General features: G+C 39.0%; 1 protein-coding gene across 2 annotated transcripts in view; it reads left to right on the top strand.

Annotated features, from left to right (window-relative positions):
* The window catches only part of rxfp2a (relaxin family peptide receptor 2a), a 70,850-nt gene that overhangs the window by 40,999 nt on the left and 4,926 nt on the right, over nt 1–24,925 (top strand). Inside the window, exons 9-17 of one of the 2 annotated variants that reach the window (XM_070555856.1) lie at nt 6,897–6,971; nt 8,225–8,296; nt 13,992–14,063; nt 14,483–14,557; nt 17,081–17,152; nt 17,256–17,327; nt 17,407–17,636; nt 21,631–21,770; nt 24,405–24,500. In XM_070555856.1, the coding sequence (XP_070411957.1) occupies nt 6,897–6,971; nt 8,225–8,296; nt 13,992–14,063; nt 14,483–14,557; nt 17,081–17,152; nt 17,256–17,327; nt 17,407–17,636; nt 21,631–21,770; nt 24,405–24,500 (904 nt within the window). Of the gene's footprint in view, nt 1–6,896; nt 6,972–8,224; nt 8,297–13,991; nt 14,064–14,482; nt 14,558–17,080; nt 17,153–17,255; nt 17,328–17,406; nt 17,637–21,624; nt 21,771–24,404; nt 24,501–24,925 lie in introns of both variants that reach the window. The other variant, XM_015961611.3, reaches the window with a different exon arrangement.

Raw genomic sequence — 24,925 nt, 5'->3', positions numbered from 1 at the left:
CAAACTGTCCTGTAGGACGACGCATTTAGAAGTTTGCTGATGACTCTGTTCTTGACAACCTGCTACAGGGAGAGGATTACTCACCTGGTCAGGGAATAGATGACTTTTCCGAATGATGTGACAATTCCTACCTAAAACTAAACGTCACATTTACCAGAGGCTTGTGTATTGATTTTAGGAAGAAGTCCACTCCACCTATTTTGTCTTTTGTCAAAGACAAACCAGTGGAGCAGGATGCAATAGAATTTTTTATTGGGGATTTCACTTGATGTTCAGTTTATATTTATTAATAATTCATTTTTACTGTTTTGACGGCTGTTGCAGAGTGTTTATATATACGTTTTTCACCTGACTGCAGTGTTATGGCTCAGTTTTTCTTCTGCAGTAGCCAAGATGTGCATTAAGTTCTTGATGGGTGAGATAACCTCTAAAACGCTTCACCAAGCAACAACTCAGGAAGCTGAAAACTAGACAGTGGATTAGAGATTGCAGCAAATCAGGCTCTGTAGCTGCATGCCAACAGTTTAACAGAACAGAAAGAGAAAGATTCCCGGATTCGCCGGAACTCTAATTTACAACTACCCATAAATAACCCCAAATTGCATCATCCATCATCTGCCAAAGCCACTGCGAGCCTTCAGGCAAGAGACTCATTCATTCTCCATTTATTTAAGCATCATTGCTCACACGGCTTCATCAAATTTGACTTGTAATTTTTGTCAGACATGCTGACAAACCAGTGGACGAACTGCAAACACAACTTTGACTGCAGCGGGACAAAAATAATGTTGTATAAAAAATGCAAATTAAACCCCGCAGCAGGAGTCTAATTAACGTCTCCGTCTGTGTCAGGTAGCCTGTCACGGCTCCAATCAACACATATTATTGAACTTTGTACCACAGTGACACTTCAATCTGTTTTTTGGCTTCTCACATGTTCACAAGCGGTGTCTGTTTCATCTTTTCTTTTCGTTTCTCACTTCTATCTGTGGTCAAAGTCCTTTTGATGTTTTGAACTCAAAGCTTAGTAAGTGTTCATTCCATTTTGACCTTTAAGGAGTGATTCAAAGACTAGAAGTGACCTCTCTTTTTGTTCCTCTATCGTCTTCGGAATTGGTTTCTTGTCTGACCTAAAAGCTCACATCTGCAGTGTTGAAGCTGAAATGTGAAGCTCTGTAAACTGCTGGACTGCTGACAGACTCCTCATAGCTACCAGACCATGTTAGTAGTTTTATATCGTTCACAAATCAAACACGGGACACATTTATTACCAAACACTTTGCAAAGCAGAAACTGATTTAAATTTGTTTCCAGTTAGGACTTTTAGCTTTAGTACATTAGAAAACTTTATTTTTGTCTGCATCTGCTTCTGAAAAGAACAGGAGGCCATAATGGTTTTGCCTCTATCTTGGGGTGGCCAAATTTTGATTTCTAAAAAGAGGACACTTGGGGTGTTTTTCAGTGTCAAGGCGCCTGGCCTGGCAAGATATTGCCTTGCCAGGCCAGGCGCCTTGCTTACGAGGACACTGTCCTTTCTTGGTCAAAGGAAATGGTTAAATGAAGCAGACTTACATCACGTGACCATGAGATAAAGTTGTATTTTATACATTTGTATAAGATTCTATATAAGTACATAACGAGCCTTATTTTTTAAACTGTATATTTGTTAAATTAAATATGTAATTGAGTTACTACCTGTTAGCCACTGAAGCTGCAGCTACTAAGCAACAAACCAAGCATAAATAATTGCTTTGGATGAAAAATTATATCCAGTAGTAGGCCTGATAGCTACAGCTAACTTACATTTGAACTTGAAATTTGCCTCCGATGTAGCTGTCGGCTTCTGATCCGTCATCCTTTTGAAAATACTGCTGTGAATTCTGGGAAATTTTTTACCAAGGCTAGGCTACAAGACACCTCCCATGTATCCTTGCTCAGCGAGCTAAACGGCTAACAAACAGAGAACAGAAGCAGAGTTGCCAGATTGGGCGGTTTACCGCCCAATTGGGCTTCTTTTAGTTACACCTGGCGGGGAAAAAAATGCATTGGGCGGGTGGATGAAAATTGGGCTGCTTTTGCCCACATTGGTTTTTTAATATTGTAAAAACAGCCTCTGATTTTATGATGGAAAAATAAAATAAAAATCTAATTAATGAATAAATTGACAATAACAGATAAAAAAAATTCTGTGAAATTTTTGACATTAGTTGTACTCCATCCATCCATCCATCCATCCATCCATCCATCCATCCATCCATGTTCTGAACCTGCTTTGTCCATGCAGGGTTGCGGGGGGGTGGATTGGGGGGGCTGGTGCCTATCTCCAGCAGTCAATGGGCAATTAGGCAGGGTACACCCTGGACAGAGAGCCAGTCCATTGCAGGGCAACACAGAGACACACAGGACAAACAACCATGCACACACACACACACACCTAAGGACAATTTAGACAGACCAATCAACCTAACAGTCATGTTTTTGGATGGTGGGAGGAAGCCAGAGCACCCGGAGAGAACCCACGCATGCACAGGGAGAACATGCAAACTCCATGCAGAAAGATCCCAGGCCGGGAATTGAACCCAGGACCTTCTCGCTGCAAGGCAACAGCTCTAACTAGTTGTACTCAATCAAGTAATTTTTTTGACAACTCACCGTGAGTCACATTGAGTTGTTTACACTGACGTTGGCATAAACAGTTAAGCTAGCAGAGGCACTAAAGCTAAACTGTGTTAGCCTGGCAAGCCAGACTAAACAAATATGTTATTCTGTCTGGCAACGCACTACTGACGGCTCTAGGTCGTGGTGTGGGTTCTACTGTTGTCTTTCACACAATCTCCACATGATACTGGACAATGAACAATGTGACGTACTCACCACAACAGATGTCAGTAAATTATATTGTATTAGCCAGCCTCCATGGCTTCCAGTGACTGTAAATAGTTCTTCAAGTTCTCAACATTGTTCAAGTTTATGGAAAAACTGAAGCAGTTTCTGTGTAAAGGTAAGGTGTTTTTTCTGTAACATGATCCTGTTTGCACGGTGACAGTTTATTTATTTTTTAACTAACTTATTTTAAGGCATTGCTTGTTAATTTAAAAACGTTTTTTGTGGTTTGGTGTGTTTTGAAATCTATGATCTTGTGTGTTTATCAGCATCGGGCAAGGGTTGCCAGCATAACTAGTAATAAATAATAATTTGTTTTGCAATATGTCCAGCCAATTTAGTAGATTTATTGTGCTATTTGTTGGTTGCAAATCTATCATAACCTACCAAATATGTTGCAATTTGGTGATATAAAGCTCTTATAAACGTTTTCCATTGCCTTTGTGATTATTTTATGGGTTTACACCTGTGTCTGGCAACTTCATGGATTGGGCTGGTTATTTTTGATTGGGCAGGTTTTCAGCAGTGATTGGGCTGGAGACTGTCAATCTCATCTGGCAACACTGAACAGAAGCCTCGATAGAACATGAACATTGAAACACGCCTTGGCAGTTCCTGATGACGTATCTCCTAGGCAACCGGGGCGGGACCAAGACATCAAGGCAAGTCTAAGGAGCTTTGAATGAAAAGCGTCTGGACTTCTTTGAGTTGCTTGAAGACGTTTCACCTCTCATCCGAGAGGCTTCTTCCGTACTAAGGTCAAATGGGCATTCCTCAACAACCTTGTCATCCCCTATGTAGCCGGTGTATCAGAGAAACTCAGGAGGGTTTTCTCCAAACACAACATACCAGTGTACATCAGACCCAGCAACACACTCAGACAGAAACTGGTTCACCCAAAAGACAAAACTCCTAAACGCAAACTGAACAATGTGGTGTATGCTGTACAGTGCAGCGAGGAATGCCCAGACCTCTACATCGGGGAAACCAAACAGCCACTTCACAAGCGCATGGCACAACATAGAAGAGCCACCTCCACGGGACAGGACTCAGCAGTTCATTTGCATCTAAAGGACAAAGGTCACTCTTTTGAGGATGCCAACGTTCACATTTTGGACAGAGAGGACATATGGTTTGAAAGAGGAGTAAAGGAAGCCATTTATGTCCACTGTGAGCAACCATCTTTGAACAGAGGCGGTGGTTTACGACACCAACTGTCTGCCATCTATAATCCAGTTTTGAGATCCCTTCCCAGATGCCTCTATGCCCACGCATATCCTGGGCCATCTGACCTCAGGAATTCACATGATAGGGTGGGGCCAGGCTTCACAATGAGCTCACTCGAAACTCTGGCTGAATAGGACCCACACCCACCCTCACACCTTGGCTCATGTGTTTATGTAGAAGATCATCAGGGGGTCTTTTGTCCCCTCTTCGGGGGGAAACTCCCACTGGGTTTGAATCTGGGACTCTCCACCATTTGACCTTAGAACTGAAGAAGCCTCTCGGATGAGAGGTGAAACGTCTTCAAGCAGCTCAAAGAAGTCCAGACGCTTTTCTTTCAAAGCTCCTTAGACTACAATGACCTTGATGACTGAGAACCTTCACAGACACATCAAGGCAAGGTTCCTTGGCATTGAGAAACACCCTTGGTTCTGTTAGAGGACACGCCCCCGCCAATGATGTCAGACTATTGCAACGCCCCACTTTTTACCCATTTAAGACTAACGAGAGTAACTTTTGAGGAAAAAAGTTTAATCAAGAAGTACTTTTGCTGTATTGTACTGTAATTTCTACTTGAGTAATATTATTATGAAGGATCACTACTCTTAGAGTGACCAAACATTCTCTTTTCCCTGGACATTTCCACTTTTCACTCTCTGGGGCATCCTGGGAGGATTTATAGATTGATGAAAATGGATACAATATTGAAATTGACTGAATGCAATTGGTGGATCAAAACAAATAACATAAGTTATGTTGGCACCTTGAACACCAACAGAACACTTGACATGTTTTTTTTTAATCGAATCGACTCATAAAACCAGTAGATCAGTAGTCCAATTCTGTGGGTGTCTGGTCTGATTTTTATGAAGCTCCCACAAAGTGATCACTGGATCTACCCTTTTTTCCTCTCCCTCCTTCATTTTCTTCCAATCAGAGTGATGGCTTCATGGGATTTCTGCTTTGCTTCTTTGTGAATTAACATTCATGGCCCAGCCCATCTTGGCTTGCGCCTGCCAACAGGAAGGCTATCTAAAAATTGTTTTGCAGCGAGGAGAGAGAGTGTCTTGGTGATAGTGACTGGGCAACATGGCTGACCGTGTTCTGTTATCCAATCAGAAGTGAGGTCTGTGCGTATCATTAATAATAATGAGTAATCCTGCTGTTTTAAGCCCACCTCTGCAAAATCAAACTTCTGCATCTCAGAACAGGAGCATCATAGCTTTAAAAAAATAAATTTATTAAATGACTCATAAGGCATTCATTTACACTAAAGAACAGTGCAAAGGTCTTAATGAAATGAGTTAACCACACATTTAAGACCATAAGTGGTTTGATGTGGTTACATACTGAATATATTGAGTAGTGTAGACATAGCCTAAGAAAGCAGGAATACGCCTTGAATATTCTTAAAAACTTTTTCAAATGATGAATTGTTGTTTTGCTTTCCAGACTAGATCTACAGACGTGGGTAAAATTGTTGGTACCCTTCGGTCAATGAAAGAAAATCCCATAGCGGTCACAGAAATGTCTTGAATCTGATAAATGTAATAATAAATTAAAAATCTTTTAATTTTAACCAATGAAAGTCAGACACTGCTTATCAACCACGCATCAACAGAATTATTTAAATGGTCTCTCAGTCTTACTGAATTACTGAAATAGTTTCCAACCTATTTTCTTTCAGCAGCTAATGCAGGAAATAGGGTAGAACACTATTTTTAGGTTTAGCCTGCGTGTGAAATCAGAATGGTTTGATTAGATTCAGGAGGGTGTGACTTAGACTGAAACTGTTTTGAAATTGAGTTTCAATAATTCCAACAACAAACAGTTCATGTTTATAAGCTTGACTCTCCCATATTCCAGTCAGAAGTGACAAAGCTCTTTGGATGAGAAGCAAAACGTCTTCAAGAAACCAGTCTAGTTGCCTTTATTCAAACCTCTTTGGACTACCATGGCCCGGATGACTGAGAACCTTCATCAGCAAGATGATTGCTGTTTTCATGTTCACCTGTAGCCAGTTAATCACTGGGCTGCCACTGTTGGTCACTATTTTGGATTCAATTAAAAAAGGCAAGAAAATCTTGCAAGGACATGTTCTTGATCTCCTCAAGAAATTTTAGACTTCCCTGCAACCACCAGACGTGGCACAGCAAGATACAGGATTAAACCGTATACATATAAAACGTTTGCTGCAGCATCTTAAGTTTGGTTTTGCATCCATCTGTTCATCTATTGTTTAAACAGCAGAGCCAACGAGTCTGAGCTGATGAAGAAGGCTGGCTCTGTTCTCTGAATCCCAGAGAGCAGATTGTGCAAAAAAAATTGTGCAGGAGATGCTAAATAAAAGCAGAATGCTGTAGAACATCTCTGCAGCAACAACCAGTAGAAGAGGTGTGATTCTTAACCCTTTGATGCATGAATTATGAAATCTTCAACCATGATTTTTTTAACAATTTTTTTCATTCGTCTTTAGGTGTGAATGAAACAAATTTCAACAAATATTTTTTGTAAAATTTTATAATTTACAAATAATTTATTACATGTCCACTTCAGTGTGCATTCTGAACATGAAATATGTTGGCTTGGCTTACTGAAGTCCAAACGGAGGGGCTCAAATGCAATAAAGTCTTCAACAGCTGTGCTTAATAGCAAAAACAAATAAATAACAATTTTGAGTACCTGTCCACTCTAGTGACCATTATGCATCAAAGGGTTAATCATCACATAGCTACATTATCATTGTCCTGCTGTGTAGATCCTAACCTCTGCCCTCCGTCTCTCCCCAGATCCATGGTGCACACCTCGCTGCAGCAGCTTCCTCATCCAAGCTTCTGTCAACATATGCCTGCCTTGGACTGGCTGTGAGTCTGCTCTGACAGTGTGCTTGTGTGTATGCACTGGTGTGTAGTGCACAAGCGCGCGGTTCAGTAGATGTTTGTGCACCGAAGTGTTAGAGAGGCGTGAGCTGTGAGTTTGTGCTGGTGTGGACGCTGCACAGTTGACACGCTGAGGAGTTGATGCTGCAGAGATCTTCAGCCCGTGTCACTGCGGCCAGTCAGCTTGGCCAGTTGTTTATTTTTCCAAATGGGCGTAGAGTTGAGAGCCTCTGCAGGATGAGTCCGACACTCACAGTGACCTCATGTTTTCTGCAGCTTTTGTGTTCCAGTGCAGGATTCGTATTCACTCACTCCATTCATGTTTGCTTTTCCTTTCAAAGAAACACAACACAAACATCTTCTTAAGTAAAAATGTTAGAGGGGAATTTATTTTTGATCAAATCAAATGAACTTCCAAACGTGTGTTTTCTTGATGAGATAAATGGCTGGAATTAGCTGGTTAAGTAGAGAAAAAAAGTGATTGTGGTTACTCTGCACCTCTTCGTCTCCGCTGCTCAGCTTGGCGGTGCTTTAGTTATTAGCTTTTTGCTGGAGGCTTCACTGTGTTAATTGGTATCATTGGCTGCACTTCTAATGATTTGGATAAAAGACTAGTCCAGTGAAGCTAACAAGAGAGAGAAATGATCTTTTCTAATTCGTCTGCAACACTATTAATTTATTTAGATGTTAAATTCACGCAATAACTCCCAATTCAAAGGGTGTCCAAACTTCTGCAAGTGCCGTTATGCCATTTCTGCATCTATAGCCAGTATCTCACTTGGCTGCAGCTGCTGGAGACGAAATAATGTTAGAAGATTTAGCAACTTTGCAGTTGGGATCACACAGAATTTGCACATATTTGAGAAGTGGTTTTAATGCAACATTCATGCACTATTTGTGCAATCTTTTCACAAAATGTCTATTTGTCACTCAGTTTCTTTGTAATTCACCCCAATTGTATGTATTGTTTGATCACCAACCCCTTTTAAGATTGTCTCACATTTCTCACACGTTCCAGATAAATGAACCAAGAAGGGTTTAGATGCTGGCAGCAGTCCATCTCTGGAACGCTTCAAATACGATCAGAATTCATGCAATTCACGCAAGACATCTAGACCCTTAACTCGTTCAATTGATGTTCATGTGTCACCAGCAGTTGCAGCCCAGTGAGATCAGACGTCTCTGTCCAGTAAGTTGAGAGTAATTTTTAGTCCCTCTTTCTGTTTTTCTGCTCTCAGCGATCTTGAGGGAAACCAGATCCAAACTCTTAACTTCTCCATCTTAAAGACGTGCAGCAAACTTGAAGTCCTGTAAGTATGCACCTTCAAAACCCATTTGTTTCCTTGGATTGGAGGGCTTTTTTTTAGTTAAAGGTGTGGAACACTAAAAACCCCTTTTTAAATATTTTCTTATCATAATCAGTCAATCTAGTTTTTCATACAGGCTGAACATGAAAAAAGTCTCCTACATTAGCTTCTGAAAAAAAGACGACGAAACTCTAGGATTTCAAAAACCTGACAGATTTATGTCACACTCACTTAACATTCATGGACTCACCCATCTTGACTCATGACGTGGAAGGCTGTTGTTGGTTTAGCGTCCAAGAAACAACAGAGGACGTCTCAGCTAGTAGAAGCTAACCGTTAGCATTAGCTACTTCACCACACCGCAGAAGCTCTTCCAGGCATCTGTTGTTTGTCAAGATGAAACATCAATGTTGTAAGTCAGCTGTAGAGTTGCATTGCTGTCATCCAATCCGAGGCAAGATGTCCGAATGCCATTAAATAAGACTCCAAAACCTGCGATGTGGGTCACTGCAGTTCTAGGATATGTTGCACCGGTATATTTAGTCCCCCTGATAACGACTCACAAATGGGATCTATCGTATAGGTATCGGTATCGGTCCGATAAATAAAACAGGGTCGATATTACCAACCGATATTTTTTCCATCTTGTCTATATTTGTTTGCCTTTTTCAGAGGGAGAAGGGGGTGATGTGTTATTTTTTAGTCATGTGAACAGTGAATGAAATCATCTCAGAACTGTAAATGTGTGTGTTGTGTGTACATACTATCGTAAACTCAGCTTTAATAATTTTCATTCTATACAAAATCTTCCGACTTTAGAAGCATTAATGTCAGCATATCGGTATTGGCAAATACCAGTTATCGGCCATAACAGTTATCTTAATATTGGATATCAGTATCGGCCCAAAAATTTCATATCGGTGCATCACTAATTTATTCCTATTATGCAAATGTATTAATTAAACGAGTGAAGCATGCCTTTAATGTTTTAAGCTGAGGATAAATCCTTCAGATATGGCTCTTTCAGATTATCTCATCTTATTAATCACACTTTCCGCTGTTATTTTAGCCATTAAAGGCTTCATATTGTCCGTTTTCAAAGCGTTCTTCTCCAAGAGTCTTCTTCATCTTTTATTACAGAGTTTTCACGACTTTCTGCTGCAGACAAAGAGCAGGCAGCCAGTGTGATTGTCTTGTCATATCTCTCTTGCCGCACTTAAAGCAAAAATAGAAGACCTGTTAAAAAGCTGCATTTTTTTAAAGCTCTAGCCGACTGTGACGCAGCCTTGATATAAAATCATCATTACTCAAGACCTCTCTTGCATTAACACTTGTTCATGATGGCTGTAATTGAAATAATAAATTCCCCAGCTTAAGTCAATAAAATAGGATCAAATTGAGCTGTTATAACAGGGGTGCTTGTCCATGCTCATCAGTCTGTAAAATAAAGTTCTGTTACAAGGAAATAGATTAGAACAATGTAATCATGCACGCAAGTTATTTTAATTCAGGGCTCAAAACACTCCCTTCTTACTTGCAGTTAACTTTGCAGCAGTTAGATTAAGGTGAGAAGTTTGACAGGTCCAATTTCACTTCTGAAGGACAGATTTAAAGGCATCTCTCATTAACAGGAGTACAGCGCCTCCAACAGCCGAGGAAAAGGCGAGAAAACAGTGCTGCTTTCTGATTGGTCGAAAGTGTTCAACCATTTTCTGTCCAAGCAGGATCGAGCACACACACATATGACACATCAAATCGACCAACTTGGTCTCAGGAATCTGGTATTCAAATTTAAATGCGTTATCTGTTACCATGGTAACACAAGTGCATAAGGATATACCCAAACAAGTCTCATTGAAATGAATGTGAAAAGCCTAATATTGAGCCTATAACATACTGCTGTTTCTTATCTTTCTGAGCTCTATACACTTAAAACTAGCAGCATAGCTGACATTTTAACACTAGTCAGAAGACAGGAACTGCCCCCTCCTCCTTCGCTGCTCTCTCATTGGCTGAGAGTTTTCAATCTTCTTCTGCCTAAAAGGAAATACGCACCCACACATATGATACATCAATTCAACCTGCTTGGTCCCAGGAGTCTTGTATTAACTTGATATTGTGTTCTGCGTTACCGTGGCAACGTGCTTAGCAACAACATTTAACAACATTTTAGACACAACTGTATCAACATACTTTAATATAAAAATGTTATTCAAAGCTTAAAAGAGTAATGTGACATTGCACATTGCTTTATTAAAGCAGACTCCTGTCATCCGTTACCATGGCAACACAAGGAACTACAAATCACTTTAATCAAGTCTCATAGGAATGAATATAAAAAGTTGAATATTGAGCCAATAACAGACTTCTGTTTTTGATCTTTTTGAACTGTTTGTACTTAAAACTAGAAACAAGTTAAATTTGATTGACCATCAGAAGGTGGGAAAGTGCCCCGCTCCCTCCCAACTGGTTGAGAGAGGTCAATCATCTTCTGGCTAAATGGAATTACACACCCACGCATGTGAGACATCAAATCGATCGGCTTGGCCTAAGGAATCCATCCATCCATCCATCCATCCATCCATCCATCCACATAAATCCATACATGCTTCTATCCATCCATCCATCCATCCAATAAACCATCTAACATCCATCCAACAGTCCATTTATCATTTAATTCATCCAACCCTTCATCAATTCCATACTAAGTCTGAATATATGTTAATCTATCAGTTTCAGGTATCAGTAAATGTTTCTAAATTCACAGTTCAGCCAACTGTAAAAATGTACCCGTTAAACTATTCTCATTCAAATGCCAGCTGTTTAACATTTCAACTTTTGAGTTTTTAATCAATGTTCAAAGATTTAAGTTTGCTGCTGTTTAGCATTTTTGTCCATTCTCCACCTATATTCTGAGCTTTATTACACTAGTTGGTGATTTTTGCTTCTAAATCTTTAAATACATTCAGCTCATTTTGACAGTTTAGCTTAGTTTCAGCTTCACTTCAGCTATTCAGCAGCTTCAGCAATCAGATCCAAATTTAGCATATGCTGCTAATTTCACAGTTCAGCTAAATGTAAATATTAAACTGTTAAACTAGTCCTACTGAAATAACATGTGTTTAGACATTTTAGCTGTTCAGATTTTTATACAATGTTAACAGATTTCAGTTTTCTGCTGTTTAGGATTATTTTTCTCTATTATTCACTTACTTTTTGTGCTTTACTTGGTTGGTGCTTTTTGCTTCTACATCTTTCAACACATTCAGCTCATTTTGACAGTTTTGCTTAGTTTCATTTTCAGTTAAGCTATTAAGCTGATTCAGCTAACAGTTTGAGCTATCCAGCATTCAAACAGCATTTCTGCAAGAAATGCAATTTATCTAGTTGCTTCTTGGATTCACATCATACTTTAAATTTTACGCAAGCTGCCTTTAATTTGGCACAACCATATTCTTAATATTTATCAGACCTCAAAGTCTGGTTTCTAGTCATATTTAACGCACTGATTTTGATTTTACATCAATTGTGATTAAAGAAAAGAGTTTGATGACATTTCTTTCACTATAGTAGAAAATGTCGCGATTTACTGGATGGAATTGATGTTTCTGCTTTGGAATTTGTGCAAAAAAGAAAAATATAAAAGTGTATTTTAATAAGACCATCTATCTCTTCATCCCTATCTGAGTGTTCATCATTGCTGGTTTTTCTCCTCATCCTTCTGTTTCATGCCTCTTTTCTTCACTCAGATTTATTTATTCTCACTTTTCACCCTCTCCATTCTGCAACACCTTTATTTTTCTCACCTCTGTGATTTTGTCTCTTTGTTTGCCTTTTTTTGTTACATTTTCCTTTAGTTAATTTTAACAATTTATTTATCCAATAAGCCCTTAAATTACTGCTGAAAAAAAGTGAATTCTAATGATATTTTTCATTTTATTTTCATGCGTCAGAAATTTGTTGGATTCTGGTCAAACATAATTTGCCAATGCAAAAAAAAAAAAAAAAGAATTATGTTCTCAAAAGTTGAAATAAAATAGAGAAGCATGCTGCATTCATAACATCAGTAAATTACTACTATTTTTTTTAATCCTTTACTATATTAGTTGTAAAAAGTTGTTTTTTTATTGGGGGAAAAATCTTTCCAACATTCAATAATTTCACACGAGTCTGAAAAATATTTAAAAAAAATATACAAAACATTTTTAGATGGGCTATATCATGGAAAATCCACTTTTTGGAGCTTTTTACTATGTGATTGTCACGCTGAAGGGATGGTTAGGACCCAAAGTGTTGATTACCCAGACGACAAGAGGCAGGAGTTGGTATAAAGCAAAAATCCTTTATTCTGCAGGACGTACAAAAATAAATCCAAAGGCAGCGAGCCAAAAGTCCAAAAATCCATAAACTCTGCTAACAAGAACAAAAGCTCACTTAGAGCACAAAGTCCAAAAGTCCTGGATTTCAGGACACCGTAAGCTCACTTGGAGCACCAAAACCTGGAGACATAAGCTCACATAGAGCACGAAACAACGCTGACAAACATACAATGGACCGACAACAACACAGAGACAAGACAGGGCTTAAATAGACTGGGAGGAGCAATTATGGAAACAGGAAGCAGGTGTGTGGAGTGAGGCTGGAGGGAAGGCAGGTGACAACAATTATCTGAATGGGGAAGAGAACCAGTGGAGGGCAGATAAACCTAAAACTGAAAAACACAAAGCTAAACCTAAAGGCTGAGGGAAGGACTAACACACATATACACTGAGCTGGGGAGAAGGAGGCTGGAGCTACAACTGGAGGGGCTGGGGATGACCTGAAGGGCTACAAACAGAAGACACACAAATAAGATGCAGACAAAGGACACATGAGGGCGCTATGAGACACAAAAGTGGAATCTAAAGAGGGATGGAAGACCTCAGGAGACACATGGGGAAAGACGCAGACACAGACCATGGCAGTGATATTGTTATTTACTCTTGAAAAAAAATAACATTTTTGGTTACATTCATGTATTTTCCTGTCTCAGATGCAAATATTGTTTTACTTTGAAAATCCTGTAAAGCCTTAATGGAAATTAATTTCGTCATCAGGTCCTGCTCCTTTCACAGAAGCTAGTCTCTGGTCTGAAATCTAGTCTCCCCTGGCCAGCACAGGATGTGGCGACTATTGTCATGTAACAGACTTGGTAGTCCAGTGGTTAGAGTGCCCTGGACTACCATATCCAATACAGCAGCTGACTCACCTAAGATGCTTTTGTATGCATGTTTTGTCGTAGTGTGCATGGGTAGAGTTTCACTGACGCAAACCGTTTTATTTCCAGGTATAAATTCAGGCTGATGAAAATAACTCACATTTAAGATAACTGGCATCCCAATAGTGCCAACAGTAATATTTTTTATCATATATTGTGCCTACCTTCGCTCTCAAAGATTTAAAATCGCATGACATGGAACGTTCAAGAATGCATTCCATTTGTAGGAAGCTCTGCTCGTTAGCAAAACAACCAGCATGCACAGCTGTAAAAGTGGAATGCAGCACTCGTTAGTACACCCATGCCTTCTTTTGTCTCGCGAGTCAATTGATTGCTGCTCTTCAAAAGGGAAACTGTGATTGACTACTTTAGTTTGCATCCAGAGTCAGTTGGAGTCAAAAACGACATTTTTGTTCCTGACCACAAATCTTTTTTGTTCAGATTATTGATGGACAACAGGATCAAAAGAATTCCTGAAAGCACCTTCCAGTCTCTGCTGAAGCTGGCTGAACTGTGAGTACATTATTTTTTTCTTTTTCCACATCAGCGAACAGATGCTCCATTTATTCGATAATCAGCAGAGATTAGAAAAATCCCCATTTAACAGATTTTTACTGCTGGCTCACAACGATTCTTTGTTTCATGGCCTAACTGAAATGTTAACTTCTTTATCATCTTTATTTATAAAGTTAACATGAGATTAATCAATCAAAAGGCCCTTTATTCACTGAAATTTGCTCTAAGTTGTTAATAATCTTGTAATGTTTCAATTGTCTGCTTAAAACACAAAATCTGCATTTAAAAATGAAATGCGGAGTAATGATAAATAAAGGCAAGCCATTAAAAATGGGCCTTTGAAACGAATACGTCCAAATGACGAATCTTTGTTTCTTGTACTTGTTTTAATTTTTCCCCTCTTTGGTCTCTTTAAGGAATCTGTCCAGCAACAAGATCATGGAGCTGCCAAAGAACACCTTTAAGAGCCTCTCCAAAACCCTCCTGAAACTGTGAGTAACCAGGGAAGTTCTTCATTATGAGTGTGTCATAATTCTAGCAGATTTGTGTGTAATGCAGCGTATCAAGAAAGAGAAGAAGTCTCTGGTTTTAAGAAAGGATTCAGAGAGCTTGACCCCTCAGGGGAGGAAAGAAGGAAGTTCCAGGAAGTGTCTTTTGATGGAACCTGAAGAGACGGCAGCGCTGTGACATATTAGAAATAAAATAGATGATTTCATCCACCTGTGAAAGTTTGAACATGCCTAAAAGTGGTTTTCTGTGGTAACGTTTGGAAAAATTATTTCATTGCTGTAGAAAGCTCTTTAAATGACCTCAGTTTGGAGGAATAGCTATTCACAATCAGGATTACTGTCATCATAAAATAACTACTGTCCATTAAACTATTTTCTAAACTTTAAACAGACATAAATATGGCTTTATGTTGCTATTTTTAATTTTTCATTTAATGAATTGTGAAAATTTGCATTGAAACTCCTTAATGCCTCCATAACATTTTCCTAGAGGGGGGCCAGATGGGGCCAGTAAAAAATTTAGGGTGGCACCAAATAGATCTTGGTAGTAACTCTGGGAGAGTTGAACCTGTTGCTGTGCTTTGCTCCTTCGTTCTTTTTCATTGAAAACAAAAGGCATTCAACACATTTAGTCTCAAATTTGAGAAACACAAACATGTAAATAAAAAGACACAATTTCACATCATTATTTCAGTTTGATGATATTGTTTTAGAGTTTTAAAACCGTTTAATTAACCTGTTGCCATTCAGATACCTACAAAAACATTGGGAATGATACATTTATTGGAAATTGGTGAACCTGGGTGACATAAATGTGTATTTAAATTAGGATTTATTACATAATTAGTTATTACATTGTTATAAAATAAATATATTTATTGACTTAAACATTTATGTCTCTATTAAAGAAAAATAATTCATGGTTTTTGTGAACTTAGAAGTTATTTATTGAGGGTAGTGGTCTTCCCTGGTGGGCCCAGTGGGGTGGCCACGGCCCCTCCCTAGCCACCCCATGGTGATGCCACTGTTGCAGCTGGCTCCAGTTTAGCTTGTAATGCTTCCAGTTGGATTTTCAGAATACTATTGCCCTAACCCTGAAAATGTATATATTGCAAATTTTAACAAAGTTCAAGGTGGGCATGTCCAAAGTGTGGACCGGGGGCCATATGCAGCCCTAAGAGTTATTTAGTGGGACCCTCGCTTGCTTGTCTATAAGGGTGACATTTTGTTTATTCAGCAGGATGCTCATTGGGATTGGGAGTATTTATTACATTAATCTTCAGATTTTACCACTATGTTCATTTTGTACGTGTTTTAGTAGTATGAATAAAAAAATTCACATTTTATATATATATATATATATATATGTGTGTGTGTGTGTGTGTGTGTGTGTGTGTGTGTGTGTGTGTGTGTGTGTGTACAGAATTTTTTTTTTTTTTTGTGGCCTCTGAGGAATTTTAACCTGATAATTTTGGCTCCCGTATTGAAAGGTTGGACGCAAAAAAAGGGTTTATAAAACAATGTTCATGTATATTTTTAGATTATAGAAGTTTTAAGGTCAGCAGATATCCACTTTAGGCTTTGCTCTATAATGACTAGCTGTTAGCTCATCAGTCAGTCATAATTAATTTGTTTCTCTAAACTGTTGTTGTTCAAAATGCCATTTAAGATGTTAATTATTCACAACCTTTCCAGACACCTACCACAAAAGATTCATGCCTTAAACTCAACAACTGCAGTTGGACATGTTTGTCTGTGAAATCTTGCTTATTTATCAAATAGGAAAACATTTTGTTGTTAAAACACTGTGATGCCAGCACAATGTGCAGCTTTAGGGTATAAAATAAGCTAAACCAGGAGCAAAGATTGCAAAAAGTGATAATCCAGCTGAAGCTAAAAGTCCAACGTGCCAAACATCAGTTTCATTGCTTCGTAGCGTTGTTTTCTGCACCATGTGTTTCAAAATGGCCGGTGAGCAACTAGAACAAAAGAGGAGATGGACCTGCAGCGTGCAGCACTGTTGCTTCTACAGAAGAAATGCAGTCAGGAGTGGGTTTATAAGAACCATACAGAAAATCACAGCATGTCTGGAGGATTTAAACCAGCTCATCAGAAAAGTCTAACAACTTCAGTTTCACCCAGACTTTGAACTTTATTGGCCAAACATTCATCATCCTGTCTGTAGAGGTTTTAGTGGTTTGTTCAGCCTTGCAGGCCTGAGGAGGTATTAATGGACAGGATTTGGAGGTTTTCTGTTTTGGATGTCGCCGAGCATTAATAAGTGGACTGGTATTTGTTTCAGCCTTTACTGGACTCGATGTGTCATTATCTCAATCTCCTCAAAATCCACATAAAACCTTCCTCTAAAATTTCCTGTACAGATATATAACTGTTGTTTTTCTTAGCCTCTCATGTCATCATTTAAGCTGCTGCTCGTTGTTTTGCTGACAGTTGGCTGAACCACATTTAGAAAACCTAAAGTCTTATTCTGATGTCTTTTTGCAGAAATATATCCCACAATCCCAATCTCCGCATCCACCCCATCCACTTCAGCCACCTGACTCGTCTCCAGTCTCTGTAAGAGCACACTCAATGGCTCGTTAGTCCCAAAACCTAGAAAAACCTTCACACCTCAGCTCTGAACTTAAATTTTTTTTGACACTTGCTTCTTTCTCTGCAGAGCTTTAGAAGGAATCGAGATCCAAGATATTCAGACGAAAATGTTTCTGCCCATGAAAAACCTGTCTCACATGTATGCATTTCATTTTTGTTGCCTCTAGCTTACTGTTTGTACAACTTACTTTCTGTTTAACACCACCGTTTATTATCAGCTACTTTATGAAGTTCCAGTACTGCTCCTACGCACCCCACGTCAGGTCCTGCAAGCCCAACACAGATGGCATCTCATCCTTTGAGGACCTTCTGGCCAACATGGTGCTGCGGGTGTCCGTCTGGGTCATGGCCTTCATCACCTGCTTTGGTAATCTCTTAGTCATCGGCATGAGATCGTTGATTCGTGCGGAGAACAACCTGCATGCTGCCTGCATCAAAGTCCTCTGCTGTGAGTACCAGCACACACCACAACTTTTACTTTGTAAGTAACCTGCGGGGAAGTTTCTCTTTGCAAGAGATGATGAAAAAAGCCCCCAAAAGCTAGTTGGAGTCCCAGAGTGCCCAATTCTCAAACCCCTCTAAAGAATCAGTGAGTCATTAAGACATTAAAAGGGGGGGGGGTTCGCCCAAATAGAGGAGTAGCTACATTTTTGTTTGTAAAATTTGGTGATGTGTGTTATGAATTCAGGGACCAGGAAAAGTAAAACTACCCCTCAGTGTTTTGCAGGAGCTTATAAGGTGTACACAGTCAGACTGCAGTAATCGAGCGTGAACTAAGTAACAGCATTAGTGCTCAGGGACACTCAGTCCTGCAGTCTCACAGGTTCATAGGCAAAATAATTTGTAAGGCAGGGAGCAGAGAGTGAGCTGCTTGGAGGGAGTGGTGCATTACCGTCTCTGAATTCAAGCTAAAAGCATGATGCACACACACACACACACACACACACACACACACACACACACACACACACACACACACACACACACACACACACACACACACACATATATATATATATATATATATATATATATATATATATATAATCACCTTTTTAAAAGGAGAAGAATAAGAAAATATCATTTCTATAGCACCTCTCAAGATTAAAGTCACGAGGCGCTTCACAAAAACCAAAAATGTAAAAATATCAAAAAGAATTTAGAAAATGGTTCAAATATATATTTAAAATGAGCAAAAAATATACAATTGTGATTAAAAAACAAAATGTTAAGAAAGAGAGAGAGAGAGTGAGTAAGAAAGAGGGGAATCAGTGGATCCTGAGGAAGGTGGAATAGGTGGGGAGAGCAGAATAAAGAGAGAGTGGTGAAGAAGGTCATACAAAAGCCAGCTTGAACAAGTGAGTCTTCAGCTGCTTTTTGAAGGAGTTCACTGAGTCCACTGATCTCAGGCTTAGGGGGAGAGAGTTCCAGAGTCTGGGGGCCACAGCAGTAAATGATCTGTCACCTTTGGTCTTTAGCATGGTGCACTGCACAACCAGTAGGCTCTGATCACTGGACCTCAGGGACCTGCTGGGGGTGTAGGGAGTAAGAAGACGGACTAACTACCACGGACCTTTTGAATTAGTATTTTCAGATTATATCTTTTCTAGTTTTGACAATAATACGTGCAGTGGTGCCATATTTGATCTTACCAATGCATTTGATCTAGTGGATCATTACCTTCTCCTTGATAAACTGTATGCTATTGGCCTCTGTAGATATCCCCTTATATGGTTCAGTTCCTATCTTCATCATCGATGGGCAACTTGTCTGATTTCAAAGGTGTACACAATGGTGTTCCACAAGGTTTCTCTCTTGGACCTTTGTTATTCTCAATTTTCTTTATAGACCTACCACTCAGCTTTTCGGATTGGGATATTCATCTGTGTGCTGATAATATTATTTACTGTGCTAAACCAAAAATCATAGACATCAAGTTTTCTTTACAAAGTGATTTTAAAAATGTTCAGTACACTTCTTCTAAATAAATCATATTCTATGTTGTTCCAGGAAAAAAGAGCATTATTAATTCTGGTGTTTTCTTAATATTTGCTTTTTAGATGCATCTCCACTTAAACCAGTTGAGAAGTTTAAATATGTAGGTGTTTGGCTGGTGTTTCATTTTGTTGCCCCCAGACTCTGTAACTCTCTCCCCCTGAGCCTAAGATCAGTGGGCTCAGTGGTCTCCTCCAACTAGCTTTCAGTCAACACAAATGTACAATCTATTATAAAGAAACCTAATTTTCATCTAAAAACATATCAGTCACTTAATTATTTAACTTTCCACGTCAGAAAAATAATTGTCTTTCAGTTGCTCTTACCCATTTTGGATTATGGTTATATCAGTTATCAAACCCCTAGCGACCAGTCTTCACTCCCTTGATGTGGTTTATAACAGAATGTGTCAATCCATTCGAACCACCGATGTTTGGTGTATGAACAGCTGCCTTGGCTCACACCAACCTACTGGTTGAACCGCGCACCAGGCTAAAGACCAAAGGTGACAGATCATTTGCTGCTGTGGCCCTCAGACTCTGGAACTCTCTCCCCCTGAGCCTGAGATCAGTGGACTCGGTGGTCTCCTTTAAAAAGCAGCTGAAAACTCACTTGTTCAAGCTGGTTTTTGTATGACCTTCTTCAACCCCTCTCTTTATTCTGCTCTCCCCACCTATTCCACCTTCCTCAGGATCCACTGATTTCCCTCTTTCCTGTTCACTCTCTCTCTTTCTTAACATTTTTTAATCACAATTGTCTATTTTTGCTCATTTTAATATATTTTTAAATATTTTCTAAGTGCTTTTTTATATTTTTACATTTTTTGTTTTTGTGAAGCGCCTCGTGATTTTCATCTTGAGAGGCTCTATAGAAAAGATCTTTTCTTCTTCTTCTTCTTCTTCACACTTTCAGCATGATGCCAATATCCCTGGTTACAATTTGACTTTAAATTTCTGTAGGAAACTGTCGCATCAATCTCTTCATTTATTTATTCATCTATTCAGCATCAGTCCTCCATATTTTCCAGCATGTACTACCTGTTTAAGGTCAAACGCAAGATATTCTGCTTCAAGGTGTTCTGCTAGAGAACAGAATGGTTCCATCAGTTACAGCAAGTGGTCCAGGTCCTGAGGCAGCAAAGCAGCCCCAGACTATCGCACTACCGCCACCATGTTAGTGTCAGTTTGATGTATTTAACTCACGATGGACTGGGACACACACCTTTCTGAAAAGTTCTACTTTAGTCTGTTTGGTCCGCAAGAGTTTCTTGGAGATCATCCACTCTCACAAACACACGCGCGCGCAAGCACACACACACACACACACACTCCTGTCACTCAAAGCTAAAAGGCCCTTCTTTCCTGCTGTCTGCATAATTTCAGGCTGCAAGGATGAAAAATGAATAAGTCAAAAATGCTTTCAAGCCCATTTCAGAAACTGGAAAGTTTTGAACATTTTTCTTTTTCGGGCCAGCTGAAATGTAAAAGCCCATTGACGTATCAAATTATTTACTATTCATAGCCCAGGGACAAATATTTTAGAGTCAACCTCAATTTTTTGTAAAGAGAGAGTTTTTAGTTTATTGACTGAATATTTTTGTTTTCATGCTTACTTCTCTGGCATCCAATGATCAGTTGAACAAAATAACACAAGGAAATGCCGTATCTGTTTCTAATTATGTTACCACAGCTTTGGTTTATATTATTAAATTGCATTAAACAATAGGAAAATAATTGTAAGATATTAAATAACAGCAGCCCTGCGATGGACTGGCTCTCTGTCCAGGGTGTACCCTGCCTGATTACCCATTGACCGCTGGAGATAGGCACCAGCCCTCCCGTGACCTTGCGTGGACGAAGCAGGTTCAGACGATGGATGGATGGATATAACAGCACAAAGATTCTGCTATAAAATAACAGCTTCAAAGTCTAACTGTGTGAAAATGTGTTTTTACTGAAATAATCCATAAATCCTTTTGACTGCTGCTAAACCCTTCAGGCGTTTTCATTTACTTTTATTCTGTTGTGTTTAAATGTATTACCCTGTCATTCAGGCTCACTGCACGCCAACAAAATGTACACATCGACCTTCTTCTCTTTACTCGTTTAACAGTTTTTATAAGTGTAATTCTCCAGCTTCAGCCATACAAAGAAAACACTAAAGGGACACTTGTGTAAAGAGAAAGTTGATTAGTTCTGCATGAATGCAATGAGTCACTTGTTTTCTCACCCACCTGCACACATTCAGGCCTGCATCAGGTCTCCTGCAGGCCATTACTCTTGACTGCTGTAAAATCCTGTTTTGTGTCTTTTAATGAGACTTTTTCTCTTTTGGGGTTCCAGCTGGAAGCGTTACCTGCTGCCAGATGGATACATTTAGCAGTCTCACTTTTAGGTCATTTTTTCCCGGCTGATAATGAACTCAACTCTCTTATCGTCCAGGTGCAGACTGCCTCATGGGGGTGTACCTGTTTTTTGTTGGTGTGTACGATTTGAAGTTTCGTGGACAGTACAATCGAAACGCCCTGTTCTGGATGGAGAGTGTGGAGTGTCGCACCATCGGATTTCTGGCTATGCTCTCCTCAGAGGTACTTTAAAGGAATGGTTCAGAAAAATCTTAGTTGTAGTTCAGGTTGGTCTTTGAACAACCTCAGTTTGGGGACATAGCTAGTTCTGTCTGTGTTATTTAACTTTGACGATCAACTTTTGCATAGTTTTGCGAATATTATTTTAATCAAATGTTGATTGATGTTGATTGATTGATGTTCAATATGTATTTATTAAAAGCATACAGGAGACACACCTAACAAATTTATTAGAATTTAACTGGAAAATGTTGCAAAATTCCACCAAGATCTAAGTGCTGCCTGGTCCACATCGGTTTGGTTCTTCCTCAGCCGTTATTTATTTCCACTTCTATGTCAGCATATATCTTGTCACCTAACAACCATGACCCTAAACAGAAGGATTCTGAGTTCTATAAACTGTCTGAATTCCTAGAGTGTCTATCAGCTATCACCAGCTGGCTAGAAGATCCCTTCCTTCAGTTAAACTCTGAAAAGACTGAATGTCTGATCATTGCCCCTGACAGCATGGTTCCCCTGATTAGTCTAAAACTTGGTCATTTATCCTCTGCCGTCAAGACGAACTTAAGGAATTTGGGTGTTTTTGACTAATCAATGTTTCTTGAAGGTCACTCAAAAATATTGGTCCGAAACCGTTTTTAGCAATCAAGAAATATCTCCAAACTGCGAAGGTTGGTGTCAAAACATGAACTTGAAATGGTTCTCCATGCCTTTATCTCCTCCCATCTAGATTACTGTAACACACTTTTCACATGTTTTAACAAAAAAGCCCTTGACCGTCTTCAGTTGGTCCAGAACTCTGCAGCGAGGCTTCTTACTAGAACAAACAGAAGAGCACACATCACTCCTAGTCTGATGTCTCTGCACTGGTTACCTGTTAACTTTAGAGCTCATTTTAGAATCCTGACTATAACTTTTAGGGCTCTACATGGTCAAGCTCCTCCCTATATTACTGAACTGTTAAAGCCTTATGCTGCAACCAGAGCCCTCAGGTCCACCCACCAGAACCATCTAGAAGTTCCAAAGACCGGATATAAAAGTCGAGATGATCGCTCCTTCCAGACTGTTGCACCCCGACTCTGGAATGATCTTCCTTTATCCTCACGCAGCATTTACAGTCTGGACACTTTTACAAAACAGCTAAAGACCCTTTTATTTAAAGCTGCTTTTACCTAAAACTTTTATTTTCTTTTTAACTCAAAATTTTAATCTTTCATCTGTTTATGAAAATTTATAATTTTATTGCTTTATTTTTTCTGATTTTACTCTATTTCTGCGTTTAGATCTTTATGATTTTATGACTTTGTTTTATTTTGTGTTGATCTATGTGAAACACTTTGTGATTCTATGTCTGTGGTAAGTGCTATATAAATAAAATGTACTTAAATCTAAAAAAAATCTTCAATGAATAACTACAGGATCCATCATACTAGCTTGTTTACGAGTGTCTTTCTTATTATTTTTGACAAAAAATATATTTAAAAATGTGGAACGCAGAAAAAACATTTTAAATATCTTATTTCCGAATATAGTCAGTCATTCTGAGTTTTTCATGCAGGCTGAACATGAAAATATTCTCCTTCATCTATCTCCTGCATTAGCTTCTGATAGAAAATTCACGGTGAAACTCCAGGATTGGAAAAGCCTGACAGATCTACATCACATTGTGAATTAGCATTCATAGACTCACCCGTCTTGACTCACAACGGGGAAGGCTGTTGTTGGTTTATCGTCCAGGAAACAACAGATAACATCTCAGCTGTTCGCATTAGCAACTCCACCACATGGCAGAAGCTCCTCCAGGCTTGTGTTATTTTATGGAGATAAAACATCAACGTTGGAGTCGATGGTAGAGTCGCATTACTGTTATCCAATTTGAGACAAGATGTTCAAATATCAGGAAATAAGACTCCAAAACCTACTGGCTGAAGCTCAGCTGTGATGTGGATCACTTCTAGTTCCTGGAAATGGTGCACCGGTATTTTTTGCACCCCGAGAAAGACTTACAAGGCATTAATTCCTACTATAAATCACTGCAAATCTATTGATTAAATGAGTGTTCCACACCTTTTAAGAACAAATATGCAAACAAATAAAGCCTAACAACAGAACTGATTAAAGTTTTTAAATTTCTTTTATTGCCAAATAGTAATCCGCTCCAGCTTTCTCTGCCATCATAAGAACAAAAATCTCCCATTCTGCCTGCAATGAATCCTGGGATAGCTTTTTCCAGTGATGATATATCAGATCCTTTTCTCAAGGGGGGGGGGGGGGGGGGGGCTTGGCCACCCTTTTAATGCACCACTGTCTGTCTCACGCCAGCCCCTGCTCGGTTTTAGTGAACAGGAACAACTTAGAGACACACAGTATTTAATGTCTTAGAAAAACATAGGACAAAGTCTGAAAGCACCTCATTTGGCATTTTAAAAAAAATTTCTTAGTTAGAAAATCCTTTTGTGGAACCCTGGCACAACATAATTCGCTTATTTTTTGTTTGAAGATTTTTTTGATAAACTGAACATAAAGAAACATTTATGAAATTATCAGTAGCAGAAAGTCAGATTGTTATCAGAAAAAATGTGAATCTTGTAAATGAAAGACTGAGTTTATTAAAGCTTGGTGCACATTTTCCCCCAGGTGTCTGTTCTCCTCCTGACGTACCTGACTCTAGAGAAGTTCCTGGTCATTGTCTTCCCCTTCAGCAATTTACGTCCCGGCAAACTTCAGACAGGGGTGAGTTTTTAGAGTCATCTATCTGACAAGATCATAAAATTCTGTATTTGTATTCATGTTCTTTGCTTTTATAAACAACCGTTCATCTAATCTACTTCCGACTTGACAGACATCTTAAGATTCAGGGTAGAGCAGGGACCCATCTTTAAGGGAGACTGCACTGAAGTATGGACACACATATAAATCTTAATACAAAAAGACACTAAAAGTTTCATTCAGTATTTATATACTGATTCATGTACTGATGAACAAGCTTTTCCCTCTCAAACCACAAAAAAACAGCTGATGTTGTTTACATCTCTGACTTTATTACTTTACAGATTGTTATGATGTCTATGTTTTATTAAAGTGTCCGGCACCTTAGGCTTTCATTAAACTTGCTACACAAACAAACTTTGATTGTCTGAGATGTTTTAAAGGGGTCA

The sequence above is a fragment of the Nothobranchius furzeri genome, chromosome 10 (assembly GCF_043380555.1).
Source record: "Nothobranchius furzeri strain GRZ-AD chromosome 10, NfurGRZ-RIMD1, whole genome shotgun sequence".
In the NCBI taxonomy this organism is placed as follows: domain Eukaryota; kingdom Metazoa; phylum Chordata; class Actinopteri; order Cyprinodontiformes; family Nothobranchiidae; genus Nothobranchius; species Nothobranchius furzeri.
Note: the sequence above shows the minus strand (reverse complement) of the source record. Positions and strands in the feature narration are given on the sequence as shown.